Consider the following 25,837-nt stretch of genomic DNA (forward strand, 5'->3'; position numbering starts at 1 on the left):
TCAACAGGAATTATTATCTATGAAAACGATATAACAGAAATGTAAAGAATTTGAGAAGAATAAAAAGATGTTGGAACAAGAAGTGAGAGGAGTTAGCTAGCTTGCCTCAGGTAAACAGCAAGGGAAGGGTTTTTGGAGAGCCCCCGACCCACTGGTTAGTGCCTTATTCCCACATATAACAAGTTCTCTGATTGGATTAAAAAATAATAATAATTAGCACAGGGAGTCATGCCTAGAGATACGCCCACAGCTGCACAGATAGAACTTTTAGCCCACTCAGATAAGGAAACTTGCACAAACCTTTAGCCCACTTAAATAAAGGAACAAGGCCCAACATAGAAATGCCTTCATCCTTTGTATAATTAGTGGGCTTCCAGGAAATAGCCTCTACTCCTTTTATGGGCATATACCTGGTGGGCTCTGGTGGGCACTTCCTTTTTTTAAACATTCTTTAGCCTCTATGAATCATCACTTCAGCCTCTGATTGGTCCCAGGCCAAGGTCCTGGGCCAGGCTGAATTATGCTTTGCCAAGACAGCCTTCAGACTAGTCAGCACGTTTCTTCCCCTTTCCAGTCTATAAAAATCCCAGACCCAGCCTCACAGTGGGCAACCCATTTGGGCTCCACTCTCTGCTGCACAGAGCTTTCTTTTTTTGCTTATTAAACTTTTGCTCCAATCTCACCCTTGTGTCTGCATTCCTTAATCTTCTTGGAAGTAAGACAAATAACTCCACATAGTACCTCAGAAAACAAAAAACTGCTACACTGTGGTGCATTGGCAAGCCTGTAACAGAAGTAGTAAATCTGAAAAGTCATATGGAAATGAACGTGCTATAGAATATGTAGAGAAGTTTAAATGAGAGATTGAAGAAAGAGCAAGACAAGAAAGAGAAAAATTAGAAGTCCATCTACAGAACGAATAAGATACCAGCAGCAGTGTGCACCAAGCTTCTACAGACAAAGTGCGTCAAATGTTTACTCTCCATTTTTACTACAAGGCCAGTCCAAGAGTTACCTTGTGTTGAAAATCTTAATAGTGTAGGTCTCAACAGAGGACATATTATGAGAGAAAACTTAAGGATCCCTACCTCATACCCAGAGACCTCAAATAGCAGCATGAACTACTCAACCAAGACTCAGCCAGATTGGATAGAAAAAAATAACTACAGAAGTAAAAAATGCTGTTGCTGAATTGGAAATTAGCTCTCATATGGTTTCTTCTGTAGAATCCACTGAAGAATGAGTCACATCTAAATCAATATGTCCTTTGGAAAGCATAATGAGAATATGTTCCAATTTTAAAGAAAAATGTTATAATTTATAAGATTGTAAAATTTTATTACTGGGCTGTTTACATGATACTTTCTTTCTCATTAAATATAACCTGACAATCTTTATTAAATGAAAATATTTTTGTATCATCAACAACAACAAAAGAACTAGGATGAAGAATTTCCCACATTCTTAATATTTATAGGGTTTCTCTCCAGTATACATTCTCATGTGTGCTCAAAAGGCTGTGTGAAGGCTTTCCCAAATGTCTTACATTTATAGACTTTCACCCCACTCTGACTCCTTTCATATATTCACACTCTAGAGGACAGTTGGAAGATTTTCCCACTTTCATTTTTTCTTGAGACAGTGTCTCATTCTGTCGCACAGGCTGGAATGCAGTGGCGTGATCTCAGCTCACTGCAACCTCTGTCTCCAGGTTCAAGTGATTCTCCTGCCTTAGCCTCCTGAGTAGCTGGGATTAGAGGCATGCACTACCATGCCTGGCTCATTTTTTGGTAATTTTTAGTAGAGATGGGGTTTCACCACGTTGACCAAGCTGGTCTCGAATTTCTGACCTCAAATGATCTGCCCGCCTGGCACCTTGGCCTCCCAAAGTGCTGGGACTATAGGCATGAGCCAACAAGCTTGGCCTTTTTAAAAAAAAAAAAAAAAAAAACAGATTTCACTGCAGCACGAGTCCTGTCTTTGAAATGAATTAGGTCAACTGAAGGCTTAATCACAATGTTTAGATTCATACCGTTTCTCACCAGTGGGAATTCGTGTTCAAAAGAAACTGGAACAATCAAGGGCTTTAGAACAATGTTTGTATTCACACAGCTTCTCTCCAGTATGAACTCTTTTGTGTATTCAGAAGGAGCTGGAACAACCGAAGGCTTCAGAATGATGCTTATATTCTTAGACTTTCTCTCCCATATGAGTCCTTTCATGCAGTCGAAAGTGACTGGAAGAAATGAAGGCTTTTCCACATTGTTTGCATTCATAAGGTTTCTCTCCAGTGTGAGACCTTTCATGAATTCGAACAGAACTTGAAAATCTGAAGGCTTTCCCACATTGTTTACATCGATAGGGTTTCTCTCCCGTGTGAGTTCTCTCATGCATTCGAAATTTACTGGAAGAAATGAAGGCTTTTCCACATTGTTTACATTGATACGGTTTCTCTCCAGTGTGAGTCCTTTCATGCAATCGAATTTGACTGGAACGAAGGAAGGCCTTACCACATTGCTTACATTCAAAAGGTTTATTCCCAGTGTGAATTTTTTCATGTTCTCGAAGGGAACTTGAAAAACTGAAGGTTTTACCACATAGTTTACATTCATAGGGTTTCTCTCCAGTGTGTGTTCTTTCATGCAGTCGAAAGGAACTGGAACGAATGAAAACTTTTCCACACTGTTTACATTCATAGGGTTTCTCTCCAGTGTGTGACCTTTCATGAATTCGAAAATAACTTGAACACCTGAAGGCTTTCCCACACTGTTTACATTCATAGGGTTTCTCTGCATTGTGAGTCCTTTCATGTCTTTGAAGGGAACTTGAAAAACTGAAGGTTTTACCACATTGTTTACATTCATAGGGTTTCTCTCCAGTGTGAGTTGTTTCGTGTTCTCGAAGGGAACTTGAAAAACTGAAGGTTTTATGACACTGTTTACATTCATAAGGTTTCTCTCCAGTATGAGTTCTTTCATGCAATCGAAGAGAAATGGACCAACTGAATGATTTGCCACATTGTTTACATTCATATGGTTTTTCTCCAATATGAGTTCTTTCATGCACTCGACAGGAATTAGAAGAGTTGAAGGCTTTCCCACATTCTTTACATTTATAAGGTCGAGCCCCAGTGTGTGTTATTACATGTGCTCGAAAGCTTGCAGAATAAAAGAAGGCTTTTCCACATTCTTTACATTCATAGGGTTTCTCTCCACTATGAGTCCTTTTATGCCTTCGAAAAGAACTGAGAAAACTGAAGGCTTTACCACATTCTTTACATTTGTAGGGTTTTTCTCCAGTGTGAGTTCTTTCATGAGTTCGAAAGTATGTGGGACAACTGAAAGCCTTACCACATTGCTTACATTCATAGGGTTTCTCTCCAGTGTGAGTCCTTTTGTGTCTTTGAAAAGATTGGTAACATATAAAGGCTTTCCCACACAGTTTACATTCATAGGGTTTCTTTCCAGTATGAGCATGTTTTTGAAAAGACTGGTAATATATAAAGGTTTTTCCACATTGCTTACATTCATAGGGTTTCTCTCCAGCATGAGTCCTTTCATGTCTTTGAAATGGCTGGTAATATATAAACGCTTTCCCACACTGTTTACATTCATAGGGCTTCACTCCAGTGTGAGTTCTTTCATGTTTGCGAAAGCAGTGGCGATAACTGAAGGTTTTCCCAACTGCTTTACATTTACATGGTTGCTTTTCATATTCCTGATACTCATTTGGTTTCTGTCCAGTGTGAGATCTCATGTGCCTATTAAGGGACGAATGATGCATGAAGTCTCTTCCACAAAAGCTGCATTCATGTGGTTTTGCTCCAGTAAAAGTTTCCTTGTTGATATTAACATTTGGCATCTGGCTAGTGGTTTCTCCACATTTGCTACCTTTTCTACTTTCACAGAGTCTCTCAACCATATGACATCTGTAAAAAATGAATAGCACATTATTAGTGGCTTTTTAATTATTTTGTATTTATTAGTAGGTATGAGAATTACATTTTAACCATTTTCAGAAAAAGTGTAGGATATCTGCCCTGTCTGAATTGTTTTAAAGTTAATATATTCAATGCTCTGGAAGAAGACTCAACCATAGTTATGATCAAAACAGTCAATTTTTTTTTTGTTGCTGTTTAAATAAGAGATGGAGTCTCATTCTCTCACCCAGGCTGGAGTACAGTGGCATGATCACAGCTCACTGAAGCCTTGAATTCCTGGGCTCAACCAATCCTCCCATCTCAGCCTCCTGAGCAGGTGGGACTAGAGAGTGCCACCATGACTGGCTAATTTTTTTTTTTTTCCGAGATGGAGCCTTGCTCTGTTGCCCAGGCTGGAGTACAGTGGCACGATCTAGGCTCACTGCAGCTTCTGCCTCCCGGGTTCCAGCAATTTTCCTGCCTCAGCCTCCTGGGTAGCTGGGATTATAGGAGCACACCACCATGGCTGGCTAATTTTTGTATTTTTAGTAGAGATGGGGTTTTGCCATGTTGGCCAGGCTGGTCTTGAACTCCTGACCTCAGGTGATCTGCCCGCCTTGGCCTCCCAAAGTGCTAGGATTACAGGCATGAGCCACTGTGCCAGGCCTTTTTTTTTTTTCCTCCAGATGAGGTCTTGCTATATTACCCAGGCTGGTCTTGAATTCCAGGCCTCAAGTGATCCTCCTACCTCAGCCCCCCAAACTGCTGGGATTACCTACATGAACTATTGTGCCTGGCCAAAATAATAATATTTATAAAAGGGGTTTCTAAATGCTATTTCAAAGTGATCTATTTTTCACATCCTGAACATCTATGATGTTTTTAAGAAAACATTTTCAGTGAAAGTTTTCTAGGAATAAATAAATTTGAAGCTGTGCTTAATTGTTTTGCTTGCTTTCTTTTGAAATTCCCCCACGGGCCACTATTTTTCTGTGGATGCAACTCACCTTCGATTTCTCCCCTGGTTTCTGTGGTCATCTTCAATGTCCTGGTCTTCCCACTTTTTTCCTAAAATGCATACCCAGAAAGACCATTATAAATTATTAGAAATTATAGAAAATTGTTACAGTCTAGTTTCATGATTAGCTGTGACTGTCTGATTCAATCACTGAAAGATTCCCTTTCCACATTTCAAATCTTGGAACACAGCTGTTGAGCAAGAAACACTTGTTCTGTGTTCTATATTTAACTGAGGAAAGAAATGTTGATATCCTTACCTAGACAGACCAGGTTTTTGAAGGTCTCCTGCATCACATCTTCATAGAGCTTTTTCTGTGAAGAATCCAGCAAAGCCCACTCCTCCAGGGTGAAGTTCACGGCCACATCCTCAAAGGAGACTGAGTCCTGAAACATTCCACATATGTTTACAGAGGATGGGTAAGACTGGCAGTACTGGGGATCTATACTTGATTTGTAAGAAGTTCCCATACAATTCTGTGTTCTCCAAACATTTGGTGTATGACTCGGCTGTCAGAACTACGACTGTCCACACTGACTTCCTCATAAAATTCATGCTGTCATGAACACACAGAAATTACTTCTATTTTTTCTTTTTCTTTTTTTTTTTTTTTGAGACAGAGTCTTGCTTTATTGCCCAGGCTGGAGTTCAGTGGTGCGATCTTGGCTCACTGCAACCTCTGCCTCTGGAGCTCAAATGATTCTCGTGCCCCAGCCTCCTCAGTAGCTGGGACTACAGGTGTGTACCATACCCAGCTAATTTTTTGTATTTTTAGTAGAGACGGGGTTTCACCATGTTGGCCAGGCTGGTCTCGAACTCCTGAGCTCAGGCAATTTGCCTGCCTCAGCCTCCCAAAGTGCTAGGATTACAGGCGTGAGCCACTGTGCCTGGTCAATTACTTCTAAATTTTTACTGTGATCATCTGAAACCTTATTGTTCTCTAAAGGTGGACTCAAGCTCACACTGGAAAAGTAAGAGAAATGCTATACAAATGAAACAAATTTTAAGACCATTAATCCCTTGTGAGAAAAACTCATTTCCTACCTTATTACGCACCATATCACTCAGCATTTCATTACACATGGAATCAATCTGGATAAGGTTTGAATAAATAAATACACCTTCAAGAACTGTAGGCTTTTCTTTTATTCCCATCAACAAACGAGAGGCCAGGAGGCCTGTGGAAAGCTAAATTGTCACAAGGAGCTGCTGCCCATGTCCTGAAGGACTCCGGGCCACTACTGCAGTGGAGTAATTAAGGAATCAGAGAGATTGAGGGGTTGAGGAGGAATTATTTAATTATTTAGGTGCACCGACCCAGTTGGATTAACATCCAAAGAACTGTGCCCCGAACAGAGTCAAGCTACCTTTTAACCATTTCGTGGGGTGGGGGGGGGGGAGATTTGTGCAGGGGGAAGTGTATTACAGAAGCGAGAAACAAAGACAGTTATTCAATTAAAACACGCATTACATTACTTCTTACTTTTCAAGGAACGACAACATGTTTTACGACTTGAGATTATCTGTTTAGTGACCTTGCAGCTGCACAGCTAGAGAAACAGTCTTCACAATGCCTGGGAAAGGGAGAGATAAGGCTCACTAGCTACAGAAAAACAGGCAGTCAATTTTTAAAGGACTTCAGATCTTTCTCTTCCTCAGGGGGAACTGGTTTTTCTTACATACAACTGAGTTTTCGCTTATACATTTTTAAAATTTCTTTTAATTCCTGTTCCACTATAAGTACTCAAATCCAGCTGGCTGAATGAAAATATTCCTTTGCAGAAGTATTAATTTCAACTTGTTTGTGTAATATTTATCACAGGCTCAGTTCTTCCTTTTTCTCTCTCTCACATTTCATGGATCTAGGAGATTACTGGGAAGTTAGAGCTCAGGCCTGAGGAGGAACGTATGGCAACTTACACCTCTACAAAATTTGTATACCAGGAGAGGGTTTATTACACGTTTACTTGAGACTTTGGGAAGACTCGGGTAGGCTGGCTGGGGGTTTTCACTGAGGTTAGGGAGTGGGCTAGTGTGGGAGTTCAAGCATACAAGCAGGGGCTAATGTGGATTGAATGTCTCACCAGCACCAAATGAGGGTGACCCAGGCTTTCTTCCTACCACATCTGGATGTAGGGTACATAGTAGAAAAGGAGGAATGAGATTTTATTTTATTTATTTTATTTCATTTGTTTTGAGACCGAGTTTCGCTGTTGCCCAGGTTGGAGTGCTGTAGCGTGATCTCGGCTCACTGCAACCTTTGCCTCCCAGGTTCAAGCAACTCTTGTGCCTCAGCCTCCTGAATAGCTGGGATTATAGATGTGCACCACCACACCCATCTAATTTTTGTGTTTTTAGTAGAGACAGGGTTTTGCCATGTTGGCCAGGCTGGGCTTGAACTCCTGGGCTCAAGCGATCTGCCTGCCTCCGCCTCCCAAAGTGCTGGGATTATAGGTGTGAGTCCCCATGCCTGGCAATAATGAGATTTTAAAGCTATCATCCATCAAACATCACAAAAAAATGAAGTCAGAGACTTCCAATTTCTGGTCTTACAAGTAAGGAACGTAGAAATTGTCAATCCCAGCCGTGCAAGTAAAAAATAAACATCAAATCAATTACCCTTCTTGGATCCATTAAAGAATTGAGGGTCATAAGGCAAAGTTTTCTCTCTAAAATTTGAGAGACGAATAGGAAAAGTAACAATTTTGTAATATTCCCAGAACATAATGTTCTTCTTAAGAAGACCTGTTCTCAAAAAAATCCATTTCAACAAAAGCCCAACCTACTATGATTTTACCAAAGCCTATGTGACCTGGGGGCAGGGACACAGAAGCATGTGTGAAGGTGAACCGTTTTTTGTCTTCCCAACACCAATACAAGGTGTCTTTTCCAACGCCATTCTCCAAATCTCTGACATCAACTGTGCCCTAAAATTTAATTCAATTCTAAGTACCCAGAATTAGTCAGACTCCACAGGTTAAGGACTCAGTCCCACAAGACTGCCCCCATGTCAGATGCAAGCCACACGGTAGGGTGCCCAGGCCACCCATACTTCTACATGCCAACTACAAATCTGGAGTTCCCACACCACCCTTTATAGTTCAATAATTCACTAGGGCCTCCCTCAGAAGTCAGGAGAGTGATTTACTTAGCATCACTGGTTTAATTACAAAACATACAACTCAGGAACAGCCAAGTGGAAGAGGCCCATTGGTCGGTATGCAGAGGAGGTGGGATGTTTCCATGCATTCCCTGGGTGTGCCATCCTCACAGCACCTCAATATGTTCACCAACATGGAAGTTCTTGGAACCCCAATATTTATGAAGGTCCCAACACGCAGATACGATTGATTAAATCATTACACACTAATGATTAATTCAATCTCCAGCTCCTCTTTTCTCTTGTGAGGCTGGGGGCTAGGGCTGAAAGTTCAAGGGCGGGTCTTTCTGGTCACCAATCCTAATCCTAAAGTCATCTAGGATCTCCTAAGAGTCCTGCTTTGCAAACAAGGAGGATCCTTTCACCCTTCTCATTTGTGAAATTCAAGGGATTTAGGAGCTCTGTGCTAGGAATCACACACAAAGACTAAGTATCTTTCTTATCATATCACAAAACATCGCAGCTCCGGCACAGGCTCACTAAAAGACTGAGATCAAATCATAGGACTATAACATGTTTCCCTTCCACCTACACCTTAACACTATTGTCATTAGGGTTTCTGTTTAAAAACAGGTGACTGCAAGGAAAGAATATTGCACTGTTTCTTTCTGCATGTTTCAGACTTTATTTAACAAGTGTCTAGAGAACCCCAAAGATGACAGGAGAGAGAAAAGCAAGGACACCAAAGGAAATTTTAACCTCTGACATCTACAGCTACTGAAAACAGTAAACAGAGACAAAACCCAGTAGGATAAACCTAAAACCTCACACTCAAGGCCTATTTACCTCAGTTTCTTTTTCCCAGTACATCTTGTCGAGTTTTCAACAAAAATTATACGAAATACAAAAAGGTTTTAAGAACAGAATTAGAAGACAGAGGTCAAGCACCAGAACCAGATTAGGTATAGAAGAGATGTTGGAATTGTCAGATCAGAAATTTAAACCAAATATGATTAATATACTAAGGGTTCTCATGGAAATGTTTAACAATATGAAAGAAAAAATAGACAATTTAAGCAGATATATAGAAATTCTAACAAAGAATCAAAAGGTAACGAAGGACATAAAATACACCGCAACAGAAATGAAGAACAGCCTTACAGGTTCATCAATACAGTGGAAATGTCTGAAGAGATGAGGAGTGATCTTGAAGAACTGTCAGTATAACCCGTCAAACTGAAAAGGAGAAACAAGACATCAGAAGATCCAAAAACTGTCAGAAAATTACAAAAAGTGGAACATACCCATAATAGTACTAACTAAAGACAAGAAAGAAACAGAAGAAATAACTGAAGCAATAATGACTGATAATTTCCCAAAATTAATGTTATACATGAAAGGACATATCCAGGAATGCCAAGCAACATAAATACCCCCAAATCCACACCTGGGTGTATCATATTCAAGGAGAAAATTAAAAGACAAAGAAAAACCTTGAAAGAAGTTACAGTGGGAACAAACAACATCTGTGTTATAAAAACATAAAAGAATTAAGTCAGACTCTTTTTTTTGAGACATTGTCACACTCTGTTGCCCAGGCTGGAGTGCAGTGGGACGATCCTGGCCCACTGCAACCTCCACTTCCTGGGTTCAAGCAATTCTCCTGCCTCAGCCTCCGAGTAGCTGAGATTACAGGTATGCACCACCATGTCCAGCTAATTTTTTGTATTTTCAGTAGAGATGGGGTTTTGCCATGTTGGCCAGGTGGGTGTCAAACTCCTGGTCCCAAGTGATCTGCCCACCTCGACCTCCCAAAGGGCTGGGATTACAGACGTGAGCCACCAGGACCAGCCCAAGACTCTTTACAGAAAGTGAAAGCAAGAAGAGACTGGAGTGAAATGTTTAAAACATTATAAGACAAAACCCCCGACCACACAGAATTCTGTATAGAGCAAGAATATCCCTCAAAATGGAAGAGAAATGAAAGCTTTATGAGATAAGAAAAGATAATCTGTCACTAGCATACCTGCCTTGAAAGAACTGTTAGAAAAAATTCCCTACAAAAAAGAAAAACGATAAAGAAGGGTATTAGAGAAAAAATAAATACAAGTAAAATACAATCTCTTTTTTGTAATCTGACAGATGAGTTTGTCCAAAACACTAACAGGAACAATATATTTGGTAAGTCCAGCTTATGGATAAATGATACGTATGGTAGCAATGTTACAAAGGACAGGAAAGGAGGAATTGGGAATACTTTTTCATGAGGTACTTGCACAACCAGTGAGGTAGTACAGTGTTCTTTACAAGAGGACTTGGGTTACTTGTAAGCATGTACTACAAACTCAAAGGCAATCAGTAAAACTTAAAAAACAACAAAAAACTATAATTGATGTGCTAAGTGGGGAGAAAAATGGCATCAAGTAAAATGCTTAATGAAAGCAGATAAGGTAGAAAAAGAATGGAAGATGGGAAAGGAAGAACAACAACAAATAGAAAAACATAAAAAGAAAAAGGGAGACATTAATACAACTAAATCAATAACATGTTAAACATCAATGGTCTAAATACAACAAATGGTGGACAGATACTGTCAATAATGGATCAAATATACCGTGTTGAAAAGAAACACATTTTAAATATACAGTTATAGATACATTAAAAATAAAGGAATGAAGAAAGATATGCCATGCTAACACTAAGAAAAAGGAAAGTAACATAGCTATGTTCATTTCAGACAAAGCTGACTTCACATCCTGGAAATCTCAGTGACACAGGGGCATTATGTAATAACAAAGTGATCAATTCACCAAGAAGACAAGGCAATCCTTAGTGTGTATGTGCATAAAAACAGAGTGGCAAAATAATGAGGCAAAACTGATGGAACGGCAGGGAGAACTGCATGGAGCCATGAAGTATAGCTGGAGACTTCAACACCTCTCTATCAGCAATAGCAGATCCAGCAGGAAGAAAATGAGGAAGGACTTTGTTGAACTGAACAGTACCATCAAACAACTGGACTGAACTGAAAATCAAAACACTTAGACCAGCAATAGCAGGATATACATTCTTCTCAAGTTCACATGGAACATTCACCAAGGTAGCCCACATTCTGGAACATAAAACATATCTTTTTTTTTTTTTTGAGATGGAGTCTCGCTCTTGTTGCCCAGGCTGGAGTGCAATGACACAAGCTCGGGTCACTGCAACCTCTGCTTCCTGGGTTCAAGTGATTCTCCTGCCTCAGCTTTCTGAGTAACTTAAATAACAGGTGCCTGCCACCATGCCTGGCTAATTTTTTTGTATTTTTAGTAGAGACGGGGTTTCGCCTTGTTGACCAGGCTGGTCTCAAGGTCCTGACCTCAAGCGATCTGTCCGCCTCGGCCTCCCAAAGTGCTGGGATTACAGGCATGAGCCACCATGCCCTGCCAGGAAATTGGGCAGCTCAATTTTCTAAGAGCTCCTAAAATAACTGGAAGCCCCTAAAATTAAAAATAATCAGGGAACTCATTTTACATCAAGGACTACACAAGTGACATCAGATCAATGAGATACACAATGGAATTTCCACCTACCCTATAATCCCACAGCAGCAAGATGTATATAGAAATTAACCAGGCTACTAAAAAGAGAATTGAAAACCCTAGACAAAGTGAGCACATCCCAAGAAGCTCTTAACCCAGCATGTTTTAATTTAAATAAAACAGAAAGCATTCATAAGAACAACCTCCTACTCTTAATTTATTTTTATTTACTTATTGATTTTTTTGAGACAGAGTCTTGCTCTGTCACTCAGGTTGGAGCGCAGTGGCGCAATCTTGGCTCACTGCAACCTCCACCTCCCGGGTTCAAGTGATCCTCCTGCCTCGGTCTCTCAAGTAGCTGGGATTATAGGCATGCACCACCATGCCCGGCTAATTTTTGTATTTTTAGTAGAGACGGGGTTTCACCATGTTAGTCAGGCTGGTCTTGAACTCCTGACCTCATGATCTGCCCGCCTTGGCCTCCCAAAGTGCTAGGATTACAGGCATAAGCCACCACCCCCGGCCCTTCCTACTCTTACTTTAATCAACCAACCTTAATAGTCACAAAGGATAAGGAAGACAATGATACAAAGATTATACCTTACAAGGGGAGCATTTGACTAAATGCCAACTCTATCTCCCAGCAGGACATCTTGGCCCATGGATATGAAAATACTTATTGACTACAGGTAAAAGAGGAGACTTAGAATTATGCAAAATCTCCAACTTTTCTCCAAATTCTCACTAGACCTAGATTTGTTACACCTTTCACAACAGTGGCACTACACTGTTTTCTTCAAGTCACTGATTGCATCAATATTTCCATAAGAATAATTGAAGGTGTACTTCAATCCAGTTTTACTTGCCACTCACCTCGTATTTTTAACTTCAACATCACCTGTAGCCATCACTGGAATAACTCGTTTACTTGCTTAAGAACAACAACCTGGGCTTGGTGCGGTGGCTCATGCCTGTAATCCTAGCACTTTGGGAGGCCGAGGTGGGTGGATCACCTGAGGTCAGGAGTTCAAGACCAGCCTGATCAACATGGTGAAACCCTGTCTCTACTAAAAAATACAAAAATTAGCCAGGTATGGTGGCAGCCACCTGTAATCCCACCTACTAGGGAGGTAGAGGCAGGAGAATTGCTTGAACCCAGGAGGCAGAGTATGCAGTGAGCCAAGATTGCGCCATTGCACTCCAGCCTGGGCAACAGAGCAAGACTCGGTGTCAAAAAAAAAAAAAAAAAAAAAAAAAAAGAACCACCTGGCTACAAATTTGTGTAGCTTCTCAGTTGGTCTTACCGCCTTTCTTATTCACCTCTGCTAGTCATCAGAGCGACTTTACTGTCTTGTTATTACTTAAATTCCAACCACATAAACCAGGGTAACACAAGCATACACACCACGGCAGACAAATGACAAATTACACCATCTGCTTGCCAAGCACAGTATCTGATTAATAATTTGCAGACTGACAGCAACAGTGCACTCCCAGCATGGAGACTTAGTTTCTCCAAGATCACCTTTAGCCTTTCTAAGATCTCCTATGTCTCACCTTATTCTACATATGGCTAGCCAGTTTTCCCAACACCATTTATTAAATAGGGAATCCTTTCCCCATTTCTTGTTTTTGTCAGGTTTGTCAAAGATCAGATAATTGTAGATGTGTGGTATTATTTCTGAGGGCTCCGTTCTGTTCCATTGTTCTATATCTCTGTTTTGGTACCAGTACCATGCTGTTTTGGTTACTGTAGCCTTGTAGTATAGATTGAAGTCAGGTAGCGTGATGCCTCCAGCTTTGTTCTTTTGGCTTAGGATTGTCTTCACTATATGGGCTCTTTTTTGGTTCCAGTATGAACTTTAAAGTAGTTTTTTCCAATTCTGTGAAGAAAGTCATTGGTAGCTTGATGGGGATGGCACTGAATCTATAAATTACCTTCGGCAGTATTGCCATTTTCACTATATTGATTCTTCCTATCCATGAGCATGGAATGTTCTTCCATTTGTTTGTGTCCCCTTTTATTTCATTGAGCAGTGGTTTGTAGTTCTCCTTGAATAGTTCTCCTTGAAGAGGTCCTTCACATCCCTTGTAAGTTGGATTCCTAGGTATTTTATTCTCTTTGTAGCAATTGTCAATGGGAGTTCACTCATGATTTGGCTCTCTTTTGCCTGATATTGGTATATAGGAATGCTTGTGATTGCACATTGATTTTGTATCCTGAGACTTTGCTGAAGTTGCTTATCAGCTTAAGGAGATTTTGGGCTGAGACGATGGGTTTTCTAAACATACAATCTGCAAACAGGGACAATTTGACTTCCTCTTTTCCTAATTGAATACCCTTTATTTCTTTCTCCTGCCTGATTGCCCTGGCCAGAACTTCCAACACTATACTGAATAGGAGTGGTGAGAGAGGGCATCCCTGTCTTGTGCCAGTTTTCAAAGGGAATGCTTCCAGTCTATGCCCATTCAGTATGATATTGGCTGTGGGTTTGTCATAAATAGCTCCTATTATTTTGAGATACATCCCATCAATACCTAGTTTATTGAGAGTTTTTAGCATGAAGGAAGGGCTGTTGAATTTTGTTGAAGGCCTTTACTGCATCTATTGAGATAATCATGTGGTTTTTGTCTTTGTTTCTGTTTATATGATGGATTACATTTATTGATTTGTGTATGTTGAACCAGCCTTGCATCCCAGGGATGAAGCCAACTTGATCATGGTGGATAAGCTTTTTGATGTGCTGCTGGATTCAGTTTGCCAGTATTTTATTTAGGATTTTTGATTCAATATTCGTCAGGGATATTGGTCTAAAATTCTCTTTTTTTGTTGTGTTTCTGCCAGGCTTTGGTATCAGGATGATGCTGGCCTCATAAAATGAGTTAGGGAGGATTCCCTCTTTTTCTATTAATTGGAATAGCTTCAGAAGGAATGGTACCAGCTACTCTTTGTACCTCTGGTAGAATTTGGCTGTGAATCCGTCTGGTCCTGGACTTTTTTTGGTTGGTAGGCTATTAATTGTTGCTTCAATTTCAGAGCCTGTTATTGGTCTATTCAGGGATTCAACTTCTTCCTGGTTTAGTCTTGGGAGGGTGTATGTCCAGGAATTTATCCATTTCTTCTAGATTTTCTAGTTTATTTGCATAGAGGTGTTTATAGTATTCTCTGATGGTAGTTTGTATTTCTGTGGGATCAGTGGTGATATCCCCTTTATCATTTTTTATTGCATCTATTTGATTCTTCTCTCTTTTCTTCTTTATTAGTCTTGCTAGCAGTCTATCAATTTTGTTGATCTTTTCAAAAAACAAGCTCCTGGATTCATTGATTTTTTGAAGAGCTTTTGTGTCTCTATCTCCTTCAGTTCCACGCTGATCTTAGTTATTTCTTGCTTTCTGCTAGCTTTTGAATGTGTTTGCTCTTGCTTCTCTAGTTCTTTTAATTGTGATGTTAGCGTGTCAATTTTAGATCTTTCCTGCTTTCTCTTGTGGGCATTTAGTGCTATAAATTTCCCTCTACACACTGCTTTAAATGTGTCCCAGAGATTCTGGTATGTTGTGTCTTTGTTCTCACTGGTTTCAAAGAACATGTTTATTTCTGCCTTCATTTTGTTATGTACCAGTAGTCATTCAGGAGCAGGTTGTTCAGTTTCCATGCAGTTGAGCGGTTTTGAGTGAGTTTCTTAATCCTGAGTTCTAGTTTGATTGCACTGTGGTCTGAGAGACAGTTTGTTATAATTTCTCTTCTTTTACATTTGCTGAGGAGTGCTTTACTTCCAACTATGTGGTCAATTTTGGAATAAGTGCGATGTGATGCTGAGAAGAATGTACATTCTGTTGATTTGGGGTGGAGAGTTCTGTAGATGTCTATTAGGTCTGCTTGGTGCAGAGCTGAGTTCAATTCCTAGATATCCTTGTTAACTTTCTGTCTCGTTGATCTGTCTAATGTTGACAGTGGGGTGTTAAAGTCTCCCATTATTATTGTGTGGGAGTCTAAGTCTCTTTATAGGTCTCTAAGGGCTTGCTTTATGAATCTGGGTGCTCCTGTATTGGCTGCATATATATTTAGGATAGTTAGCTCTTCTTGTTGAATTGATCCCTTTACCATTATGTAATGGCCTTCTTTGTCTCTTTTGATCTTTGTTGGTTTAAAGTCTGTTTTATCAGAGACTAGGATTGCAACCCCCACTTTTTTTTTTGTTTTCCATTTGGTTGGTAGATCTTCCTTCATCCCTTTATCTTGAGCCTATGTGTGTCTCTGCACATGAGATGGGTCTCCTGAATACAGCACACTGATGGGTCTTGACTCTTTATCCAATTTGCCAGTCTGCGTCTTTTAATTGGAGCATTTAGCCCATTTACATTTAAGGTTAATATTGTTATGTGTGAATCTGATCCTGTCATTATGATGTTACCTGGTTATTTTGCTTGTTAGTTGATGCAGTTTCTTCCTAGCATCAATGGTCTTTACGATTTGGCATGTTTTTGCAGTGGCTGGTACCAGTTGTTCCTTTCCATGTTTAGTGCTTCCCTCAGGAGCTCTTTTAGGGCAGGCCTGGTGGTGACAAAATCTCTCAGCATTTGTTTGTCTGTAAAGGATTTTATTTCTCCTTCACTTATGAAGCTTAGTTTGGCTGGATATGAAATTCTGGGTTGAAAATTCTTTTCTTTAAGAATGTTGAATATTGGCCCCCACTCTCTTCTGGCTTGTAGTTTCTGCCGAGAGATTTGCTGTTAGTCTGATGGGCCTTCCTTTGTGGGGAACATGACCTTTCTCTCTGGCTGCCCTTAACATTTTTCCCTTCATTTCAACTTTGGTGAATCTGACAATTATGTATCTTGGAGTTGCTCTTCTCGAGGAGTATCTTTGTGGCATTCTCTGTATTTCCTGAATTTGAATGTTGGCCTGCCTTGCTAGGTTGGGGAAGTTCTCCTGGATAATATCCTGAAGAGTGTTTTCCAACTTGGTTCCATTCTCCCTGTCACTTTCAGGTATACCAATCAGACGTAGATTTGTATTTTCACATAGTCCCAAATTTCTTGGAGGCTTTGTTAATTTCTTTTTACTCTTTTTTCTCTAAACTTCTCTTCTCACTTCATTTCATTCATTTGATCTTCAATCACTGATACCCTTTCTTCCACTTGATGAAATCAGCTACTGAAGCTTGTGCATGCATCAAGTAGTTCTTGTGCCACGGTTTTCAGCTCCATCAGGCCATTTAAGGTCTTCTCCACACTGTTTATTCTAGTTAGCCATTCGTCTAATCTTTTTTCAAGGTTTTTAGCTTCTTTGCGATGGGTTTGAACATCCTCCTTTAGCTCAGAGAAGTTTGTTATTACCAGTCATCTGAAGCCTTCTTCTCTCAACTCATCAAAGTAATTCTCTCTGTCCAGCTTTGTTCCGTTGCTGGCGAAGAGCTGCGTTCCTTTGGAGGAGAAGAGGTGCTCTGATTTTTAGAATTTTCAGCTTTTCTGCTCTGGTTTCTTCCCATCTTTGTGGTTTTATCTACCTCTGGTCTTTGATGATGGTGACGTACAGATGGGGTTTTGGTGTGGATGTCCTTTCTGTTTGTTAGTTTTCCTCCTAACAGTCAGGACCCTCAGCTGAGGTTGGTTGGAGTTTGCTAGAGGCCCACTCCAGGCCCCGTTTGCCTGGATATCACCAGCGGAGGCTGCAGAGCAGCAAATATTGCAGAATGGCAAATGTTGCTGCCTGATCCTTCCTCTCGAAGCTTTGTCTCAGAGGGGCACCCGGCTGTATGAGGTGTCAGTTGGCCCCTACTGGGAAGTGTCTCCCAGTTAGGCTACTCAGGGGTCAGGGACCCATTTGAGGAGGCAGTCTGTCCGTTCTCAGATCTCAAAATCCATGCTGGGAGAACCGCTACTCTCTTCAAAGCTGTCAGACAGGGACATTTAAGTCTGCAGAAGTTTCTGCTGCCTTTTGTTCAGCTATGCCCTGGCCCCAGAGGTGGAGTCTACAGAGGCAGGCAGGCCTCCTTGAGCTGTGGTGAGCTCCACCCAGTTCGAGCTTCCCGGCCGCTTTGTTTACCTACTCAAGCCTCAGCAATGGCGGACGCCCCTTCCCCAGCCTCGCTGCCGACTTGCAGTTTGATCCCAGACTGCTGTGCTAGCAGTGAGAGAGGCTCCGTGGGCGTGGGACCCTCTGAGCCATGCACGGGATATAATCTCCTGGTGTGCCGTTTGCTAAGACTGTTGGAAAAGTGCAGTATTAGGGTGGGAGTGTCCCGATTTTCCAGATACCATCTGTCACGGCTTCCCTTGACTAGGAAAGGGAATTCCCCGACCCCTTGCACTTCCCAGGTGAGGCAATGTCCCGCCCTGCTCCGTGGGCTGCACCCACTGTTCGCCAAGCCCCAGTGAGATGAACCTGGTACCTCAGTTGGAAATGCAGAAATCACCTGTCTTCTGCATTACTCATGCAGGGAGCTGTAGACTGGAGCTGTTCCTATTTGGCCATCTTGGAACCTCAAGGCCGAGTACTGTTATATCTTAGTTGTTACAGTGTTATGTTTAATCAGATACATATTACATATCCAATAATTAACATAAAACATAGGATTGACACAAATAGACTAAAATAGTTAACTTTTTTCTTTTTTTGTAGCGATGGGGTCTCCCTATGTTGCTGGTCTCAAGCCATCCTCCTGCCTTGACCTCCCAAAGTGCTGGGATTATAGGTGTGAGGCAATGCACACAGCCTAAAATATTTTAGAATATAAAAGGGATATAACAGATAAAACAACTACTACTACTACTTCTGTTCCTACCACTCCTACTAAAGCCACCATAAAAATTCCTGAGCCTCGAATACATAGATATCCAACAATGCCAACCCATACCTAAAATCACACGATTACCAGAACACACTCCACATGTACTTGATGAAAATACATTCTTTTTTGAACAACTGCCAGAAAAATCAAGGGACTAATAATATGTAGTCTCAGACCATTTGAAATGAATGCCTAAAGAGTTTCTACACACACATCCAATCAATGCATCTTTATAGACGCTTGGCATGTATTCCCAAACACCCCTTAGAAGACCACATAAATGCAACTCAACCAATGTATGTAGCTATAATCAAGCATTCAATAACATCTCAAACCAATGGACAGCACACATAATAATAGAAAATAGAAAAATGCTACCAGAAACAGACATGCCAATCAAAACAGATCATTACCCAGCCTGGCCATCATGGTGAAACTCCGTCTCTACTAAAAATACAAAAATTAGCTGGCATGGTGGCTCATGCCTCTAATCCCAGCCACTCGGGAGGCTGAGGCAGGAGAATCGCTTGAACCCGGGATGTGGAGGTTGCAGTGAGCCGAGATCGCGCCATTGCACTCCAGCCTGGGCAACACAGTGAGACTCTGTCTCAAACAAAACAAAACAAAACAAAACAAAACAAACAAAAAACCACAACAACAAAACAAAACAGATCATTACATAAAAGCAATCTGTCAGACCAAACACCAATCCCAGTACCACAGTCAAACCATATACTGGGGCCAGGCGCAGTAGCTCATGCCTGTAATCCCAGCACTTTGAGAGGCCGTGGTGGGTGGATCACAAGGTCAGGAGTTCAAGACCAGCCTGGCCAACATGGTGAAATCCCAACTCTAATAAAAATACAAAAAGTAGCCAGGCATGGTGGCAGGCACCTGTAATCCCAGCTACTCAGGAGGCTGAGGCAGGAGAATCACTTGAAACTGGAAGGCAGAGGTTGCAGTGAGCCAAGATCGAGCCACTGCACTCCAGACTGTGCGAAAGAGCAAAACTCCGTCTCAAAAAAAAAAAAAAAAAAAAAAAAATACTGGAAGAACTAACATGACAAGCTTAAATATGATATATACTCCTACGAGTCATTTGTTGATACTTGATGTGAATTCTGGTATGAACCTGGACTTGAAGGAAGTAAAGATTATGATTACAAAGCAGATCTAAAAGATGGTACAACACCAGACACAGCTATCACACCAATCATTCATATTACATATACCCAACTTTCAGACCTCCACGGGAAAAAATACCAATGCCACTGGGATACCCATTGGACTGTGATATATAACAGAAGAGGATAAGACATACTATAATGATTCTCTAACTTTCCACTTTTGGGAAATTTTGCCTTCCCCAACCTTGTTATAATTATGCCAAAAGTCAAACTTATTTGACAGAACCACAATTCTTTGACAGAAGTAAAAAAATCCTCATTAGTAGAATTAGATTGGAAACAAAGATGACACCCAGTAATCTTTTTCCCCCCGCCACAAGACGGAGTCTTGCTCTGTTGCCCAGGCTGGAGTACAGTGGTGTGATCTCAGCTCGCCGCAACCTCCACCTCCCAGGTTCAAGCGATTCTCCTGCCTCAGCCTCCCAAGCAGCTGGGATTGAAGGCACCTACCACCACACCCAGCTAATTTTTGTATTTTCTAGTAGAGACAGGGTTTTACCATGTTGGCCAGGCTGGTCTGGAACTCTTAACCTCGTGATCCACCCACCTCAGCCTCCCAAAGTGCTGGGATTACAGGTGCCAGCCATTGTGCCTGGCCCACCCCATAATCTTAACTGATCCTGGTCACTTTACACACACAACTTTTTTTTTTTTTTTTTTTTTTTTTTTTTTTTTTGAGACAGTCTTCCTCTGTCATCCAGGCTGGAGTGCAATGGCGCAATCTCAGCTCGCTGCAACCTCAGCCTTCTGGGTTCAAGCAATTCTCCTGCCTCAGCCTCCTGAGTAGCTGGAATTACAGGCGCCAGCCCCCACATCCAGCTAATTTTTTGTATTTTCAGGAGAGACAGAGTTTCACCACGTTGGCCAGGCTGGTCTCGAACTCCTGACTCAGGTGATTCACTCATCTCGGTTTCTCAAAATGCTGGGATTACAGGCATGAGCCACCATGCCTGGGCCTACATACACGACTTCTGAAACACATGCTAAAACAACAGAAGATTATGTAGACAGAGTTGTCCTAAATATACTTGTTTTCAAGGGTACCAATTAAATACCACAACTGAGAAACTTATAAAAAAAATGTACAGAATCACCCAATGAGACACATATTTTAAGGGACGACCAACATTAATGTGCTTCCACCTTAACATACATTAGAGCTGTATTTCATCATCCTACAGGTGAAAAACCTTACCCTCACCCATTTTTCAATATATTTTACTAAAATGGCTACACATACCTAGACCAACAAGCTTTAGAAATCAAACTGAATGAACAGACACAGCACCATTCAGAATCTGACATAATTCAACACATACTAAATTCACATTTGTGGCAAAGTTGGCTATAATATATGCAAACTACCTTTATTTATTTAGTTAGTTTTTTTTGAGACAGAGTCTCAAGGCTGGAGTGCAGTGGCATTAGCTCACTGCAACCTCTGCCTCCCGGGTTCAAGCAATTCTAATTCTCCTGCCTCAACCTCCTGAGTAACTGAGATTACAGGTGTGTGCCACCACGCTCGGCTAATTTTTTTTTTGTATTTTTAGTAGAGATGGATTTCACTATGTTGGTCAGGGTGGTCTTGAACTCCTTACCTCAGGTGATCCACCTGCCTCGGCCTCCCAAAGTGCTGGGATTACAGGCGTGACCCACCGTGCCCAGCCCGCAGTTTTATTTAAGGGCAGGGTTTGATTTTAAACACAAACTTAACTCCCACATGTCAACTACCACTTTCATACTCTCCTCTATCTCACAGACAATGAAATACAATCAATGATGACTCATATAAATGACCTCACAGAATATCAAACGGTGTTTAATTACAGTATCAATTACAAGGTAGGCATCTTAAAAACCAATCTATTTACATTAATAAACTTGACGGTGAAAGAATGACTGCAAACCCAATGTACTAAGCGAAGTACTTTACTAACTCAGACTTGGAATAACATAATAAATCCAATACAGGCCGGGCGCGGTGGCTCATGCCTGTAATCCCAGCACTTTGGGAAGCTGGGGTGGGTGGATCACCTGAGGTTGGGAGTTCGAGACCAGCTTGACTAACATGGAGAAACCCCGTCTCTACTAAAAATACAAAATTAGCCGGGCGTGGTGGCGCATGCCTGTAATCCCAGCTACTAGGGAGGCTGAGGAAGGAGAATCACTTGAACCTGGGAGGTGGAGGTTGTGTTGAGCCGAGATCACCCCATTGCACTCCAGCCTGGGCAACAAGAGTGAAACTCCATCTCAAAAAAAGAAAGAAAATATAAAAAAAGAAACCCAATACAATCAGGAAAATTATTTACAAAACACTGGCATAAAGCAGCTGTAGTTCAACTGGATACATCCAAACGATCAGGATGTGAAGATTCAAGGTAACGTATATTAAGCTTACTTGAATTAAGACGAGGAGACTCACAACTAGCTTTTGACCCAAGTACACAGACAGATAAAAGATATAATCTACAAATAACCACCTTAGAAAAACCATTATTTATTGATTATTTTATACAAAAATAATTAGTATTCCAATTCTGAAAAACTATATACTACACCTTTCAGGATAGGGTACCCAAACTGACATATCAGCATCAAAAGAATACCCATAATCAGCCAGGCGCGGTGGCTCATGCCTGTAATCCCAGCACTTTGGGACGTTGAGGCAGGCAGATCACCTGAGGTCAGGAGTTCAAGACCAGCCTGGCCAACATGGTGAAACCCCATCTCTGCTAAAAAATAAAAGAATTAGCCGGGCGTGGTGGTGGGTGCCTGTAATCCCAGCTATGCAGGAGGCTGAAGCAGAAGAAGTGCTTGAACCAGGGAGGCAGAGGTTGCAGTGAGCTGTGATCATGCTGTTGCACTCCAGCCTGGGCGACAGAGTGAGATTCCATCTCAAAAAAAAAAAAAACAAACAAAAAAACCCCCACAAAACTACCCACAATGAGTCTAGACTTAGGAACCTTCCACTGGTTAATTGCTCAGAGAAAAACACACTGACCTATTACAACCACACGAGGAAAGAAAAAATCACAACATACACTTACAATCAGAATGTATCAAAGTGGTGTATGTCATAAACATCACTCTCACAAACACCTCAAAGCTTACCACTTACCCGGGCGCGGTAGCTCACGCCTGTAATCCCAGCACTTTGGGAGGCCAAGGCGGACAGATCACAAGGTCAGGAGATCGAGACCATCCTGGCTAACACGGTGAAACCCCGTCTCTACTAAAAATACAAAAAATTAGCTGGGCGCGGTGGCGGGCGCCTATAGTCCCAGCTACTGGGAAGGCTGAGGCAGAATGGCTTGAACCTGGGAGGCGGAGCTTGCATTGAGCTGGAGATCGCGCCACTGCACTCCATCCTGGGCGACAGAGGGAGACTCCGTCACACACACACACACAAAAATGCTTACCACTTATATATGGAACAAATGACATACAGAGATTTTGCATCATCATGGCACTCCAACATAGGCGAAATCTCTTGGGTAGAAACCACACAGATAAACACACACAAACAAGAAAATTTAAAAGAACCTGAACAAGCTCACAATAAATTCCATCCAGAAGCCAAAGAAACTAAAAATCGCACACATTCACGCAAGGGAGTAAAATTACCCAGAGCGAAGGGAAACTGGAATTAAGGGTGGCTAGAATTAATATTTGATCAAGGAGTCCAAAGGGAAGAAACACAAACTTTCTGATCAGTTAAGATAAGGAGTCCCCTTCCCCGCAGTTCGAAAAGAAAGCCCACATTCAGAAGGTCAAAAACACCCCCAGGCTTGAGTGCTGGGAGCACTAGAGGGGTCAGTCCCTGGTGATGAGGGCAGGGGCGTTTGAACAGCCACAGGAACCTGACCCCGGCAGCAAGGACTTCCCCAGGCTTCGGTTCTCACAAGTGAGGAAACGCGCCCGTGGATTCATCGTAAGGTTTCCAGCCAAGTGGATTCTTAAACGCACAAACCCCACAGACCGAGATGGGATCTCCCCAGGACCCTCCCGCTGTCACCGAACAATCCGGGGAGACGCGGGGCTGCGGGCGCAGAGCTGCCCATAGAGGGCTCCAGGGCCGGGGGCCGAGGTCGCCCCGCGGGGACGGGACAGGACGCTGGGGCTCCCGGCTGCGGGTCCAGCTCCCACAGAGAGGACCGAGGGCCGAACTGCGCCCGCGGTGGCCCCCGGGTTTGCAGACCCCGGAGTTGACTGCAAGGAGGTCCCCGGCCTTGGCCACGGACGGTTCCAACCAGAAACCTCCCCTCGTACACTGGCCCCGCACACTCACCATTTCCCAGCGTCCGGGAAGTCACGGTGTCCTCCCTACGGATCTGTCAGTACCTGCAGGTCACGGCGCGACAAAGGATATGCTAGAGCCACCTTCGGCCTTCAGGAGCAGGTGAAACTCAATCTTCCCATGGGCCAGGAATGGCGACGTCCGCACTGCGCAGGCGCAGCGTGGCGCCGCTCTCGTCTTTTCAGCTGAGGTCCTGATTGGACAGATCCAATGGCCCCGCCTCTTTATCACTGAGTGACAGCAGAGCAGGAAGGGGCGTGGTTGAGCTGGTCTGGCTTCAGTCCGGCTTGTCCCCGCCAGGACGTTTGCATTTAAACCGAATGTGTTCTTTGCCTCCCATCCATTTTAGGTGTTCTCTTCAGTACTGTTAAATACATTCACATTGTGAAGCCAATTTCCAGAATTGTTTTCATCTTGCAACACTGAAATCTGTCTCGTTGCACAACTCCCCGTGCACCTCTTCCCTCAGGGTCTTTTGCAACCTCCATTCCATTGTCTGAGTTCGTGAATTTGACTGTGGGAATCTCATGTAAATGGCATCATAAAGTATTTGTCCTTTTCTGACGTGCTTATTTCACTTAGCATAATGTCCTCGAGCTTCACCTTGTAGTAAGTGTTAGGATTTATTTCTTCTTTTTTTTTTTTTTTGAGACGGAGTCTCGCTCTGTCGCCCAGGCTGTAGTGCCGTGGCGCATCTCGGCTCACTGCAAGCTCCGCCTCCCGGGTTGACGCCATTCTCCTGCCTCAGCCTCACGAGTAGCTGGGACTACAGGCGCCCACCACCACGCCCGGCTAATTTTTTGTATTTTTTTAGTAGAGACGGGGTTTCACTGCGTTAGCTAGGATGGTCTCGATCTCCTGACCTCGTGATCCGCCCGCCTCGGCCTCCCAAAGCGTTGGGATTACAGGCGTGAGCCACCGCGCCCGGCCTCTTCTTCTTCTTCTTTTTTTTTTTTTAAGAGACAGGGTTTTGCTCTGTAGCCCAGGCTGAAGTGCAGTGGTGTGATCATTGCTCACTGCAGTCTTCAACTCCTGGATTCAAGCAAGCCTCCAACCTGAGCCTCCTAAGTATCTGGGACTACAGGCACGCACTACCAGGCCTGGCTAATTGTTTTAATTTTAATTTTAATTTTTTGTAGAGATGTGTGTCTCCTTCTGTTGCCCAGGCTGGTCTCGAACTCCTAGGTTCAAGCGATCCTCCTGCCTCGACCTCTCAGAGTGCTGGGATTACAGGTGTGAGCCACTGCCACCGGCCAATTTACTTCTTTTTTTTTTCTTTGGAGATGGAGTTTCGCTCTCGTTGCCCAGGCTGGAGTGCAGTGGCGCTCAGCCACCGCAACCTCTGCCTCCCAGGTTCAAGTGATTCTCCTGCCTCAGCTTCCTGAGTAGCCAGGATTACAGGCACCCACCACTACTCCCGGCTGATTTTTATATTGTAGTAGAGATAGAGTTTCACCATGTTGGTCAGGCTGGTCTCGAACTCCTGACCTCAGGTGATCTGCCCTCTTTGGCCTCCCAAAGTGCTGGGGGTGTGAGCCACCTCGCCTGTCCCCAATTTACTTCTTTTTAATGCTGAATTGTATTCTATTGTATGTAGATATCAAATTTCTGGATTTTTCTGGGTCTATTTATCTTTCTTTCTTTTTTTTTTTTTTTGAGACAGTCTTGCTCTGTTGCTCAGACTGGAGTGCAATGGCGTGATCTCGGCTCACTGCACTCCACCTCCTGGGCTCAAGCAATCCTCATGCCTCAGCCTCCTGAGTAGCTGGGGTTACAGGCATGTGCCACTATGCCCAGCTAATTTTTGTAATTTTAGCAGAGATGGGGTTTTGCCATGTTGCCCAGGCTGGTCTCAAACTCCTGGGGTCAAGAGATCTGCCCACCTTGGCCTCCCAAAGTGCTGGGATTACCGCATGAGCCACCTCGCCCGGCCTTATTTATCCTTTCATGGACACCTAGGTTGCTTCTACATTTGGCTATGGTAAATAATATGCCTATGAA

The 25,837-nt window shown here is 42.5% G+C and overlaps 1 protein-coding gene across 1 annotated transcript; it reads right to left on the reverse strand.

The window, feature by feature from the left end:
- Positions 1 to 1,317: 1,317 nt before the first annotated feature.
- ZNF14 (zinc finger protein 14) lies at positions 1,318 to 24,013 on the reverse strand. The gene is made up of 4 exons (XM_004060388.5): positions 23,828 to 24,013; positions 5,197 to 5,323; positions 4,927 to 4,987; positions 1,318 to 3,928 (listed from the first exon to the last, which is right to left on the reverse strand). Exons 1-4 carry the CDS (start codon positions 23,828 to 23,830, stop codon positions 2,191 to 2,193), a joined length of 1,929 nt encoding a protein of 642 aa, XP_004060436.1. The 5' UTR covers positions 23,831 to 24,013; the 3' UTR covers positions 1,318 to 2,190.
- Positions 24,014 to 25,837: the final 1,824 nt, after the last annotated feature.

This window comes from Gorilla gorilla, chromosome 20 (genome assembly GCF_029281585.2).
Source record: "Gorilla gorilla gorilla isolate KB3781 chromosome 20, NHGRI_mGorGor1-v2.1_pri, whole genome shotgun sequence".
NCBI classification, from domain to species: domain Eukaryota; kingdom Metazoa; phylum Chordata; class Mammalia; order Primates; family Hominidae; genus Gorilla; species Gorilla gorilla.

What these genes read in the sequence shown, in the direction of transcription:
- ZNF14 (XM_004060388.5), bottom strand. An exon ending in CAAAAACCTGGTCTGTCTAG is followed by an intron (nt 4,988 to 5,196) that starts GTAAGGATATCA and finishes TATGCATTTTAG; the next exon opens with GAAAAAAGTGGGAAGACCAG. An exon ending in AACCAGGGGAGAAATCGAAG is followed by an intron (nt 3,929 to 4,926) that starts GTGAGTTGCATC and finishes CATTTTTTACAG; the next exon opens with ATGTCATATGGTTGAGAGAC.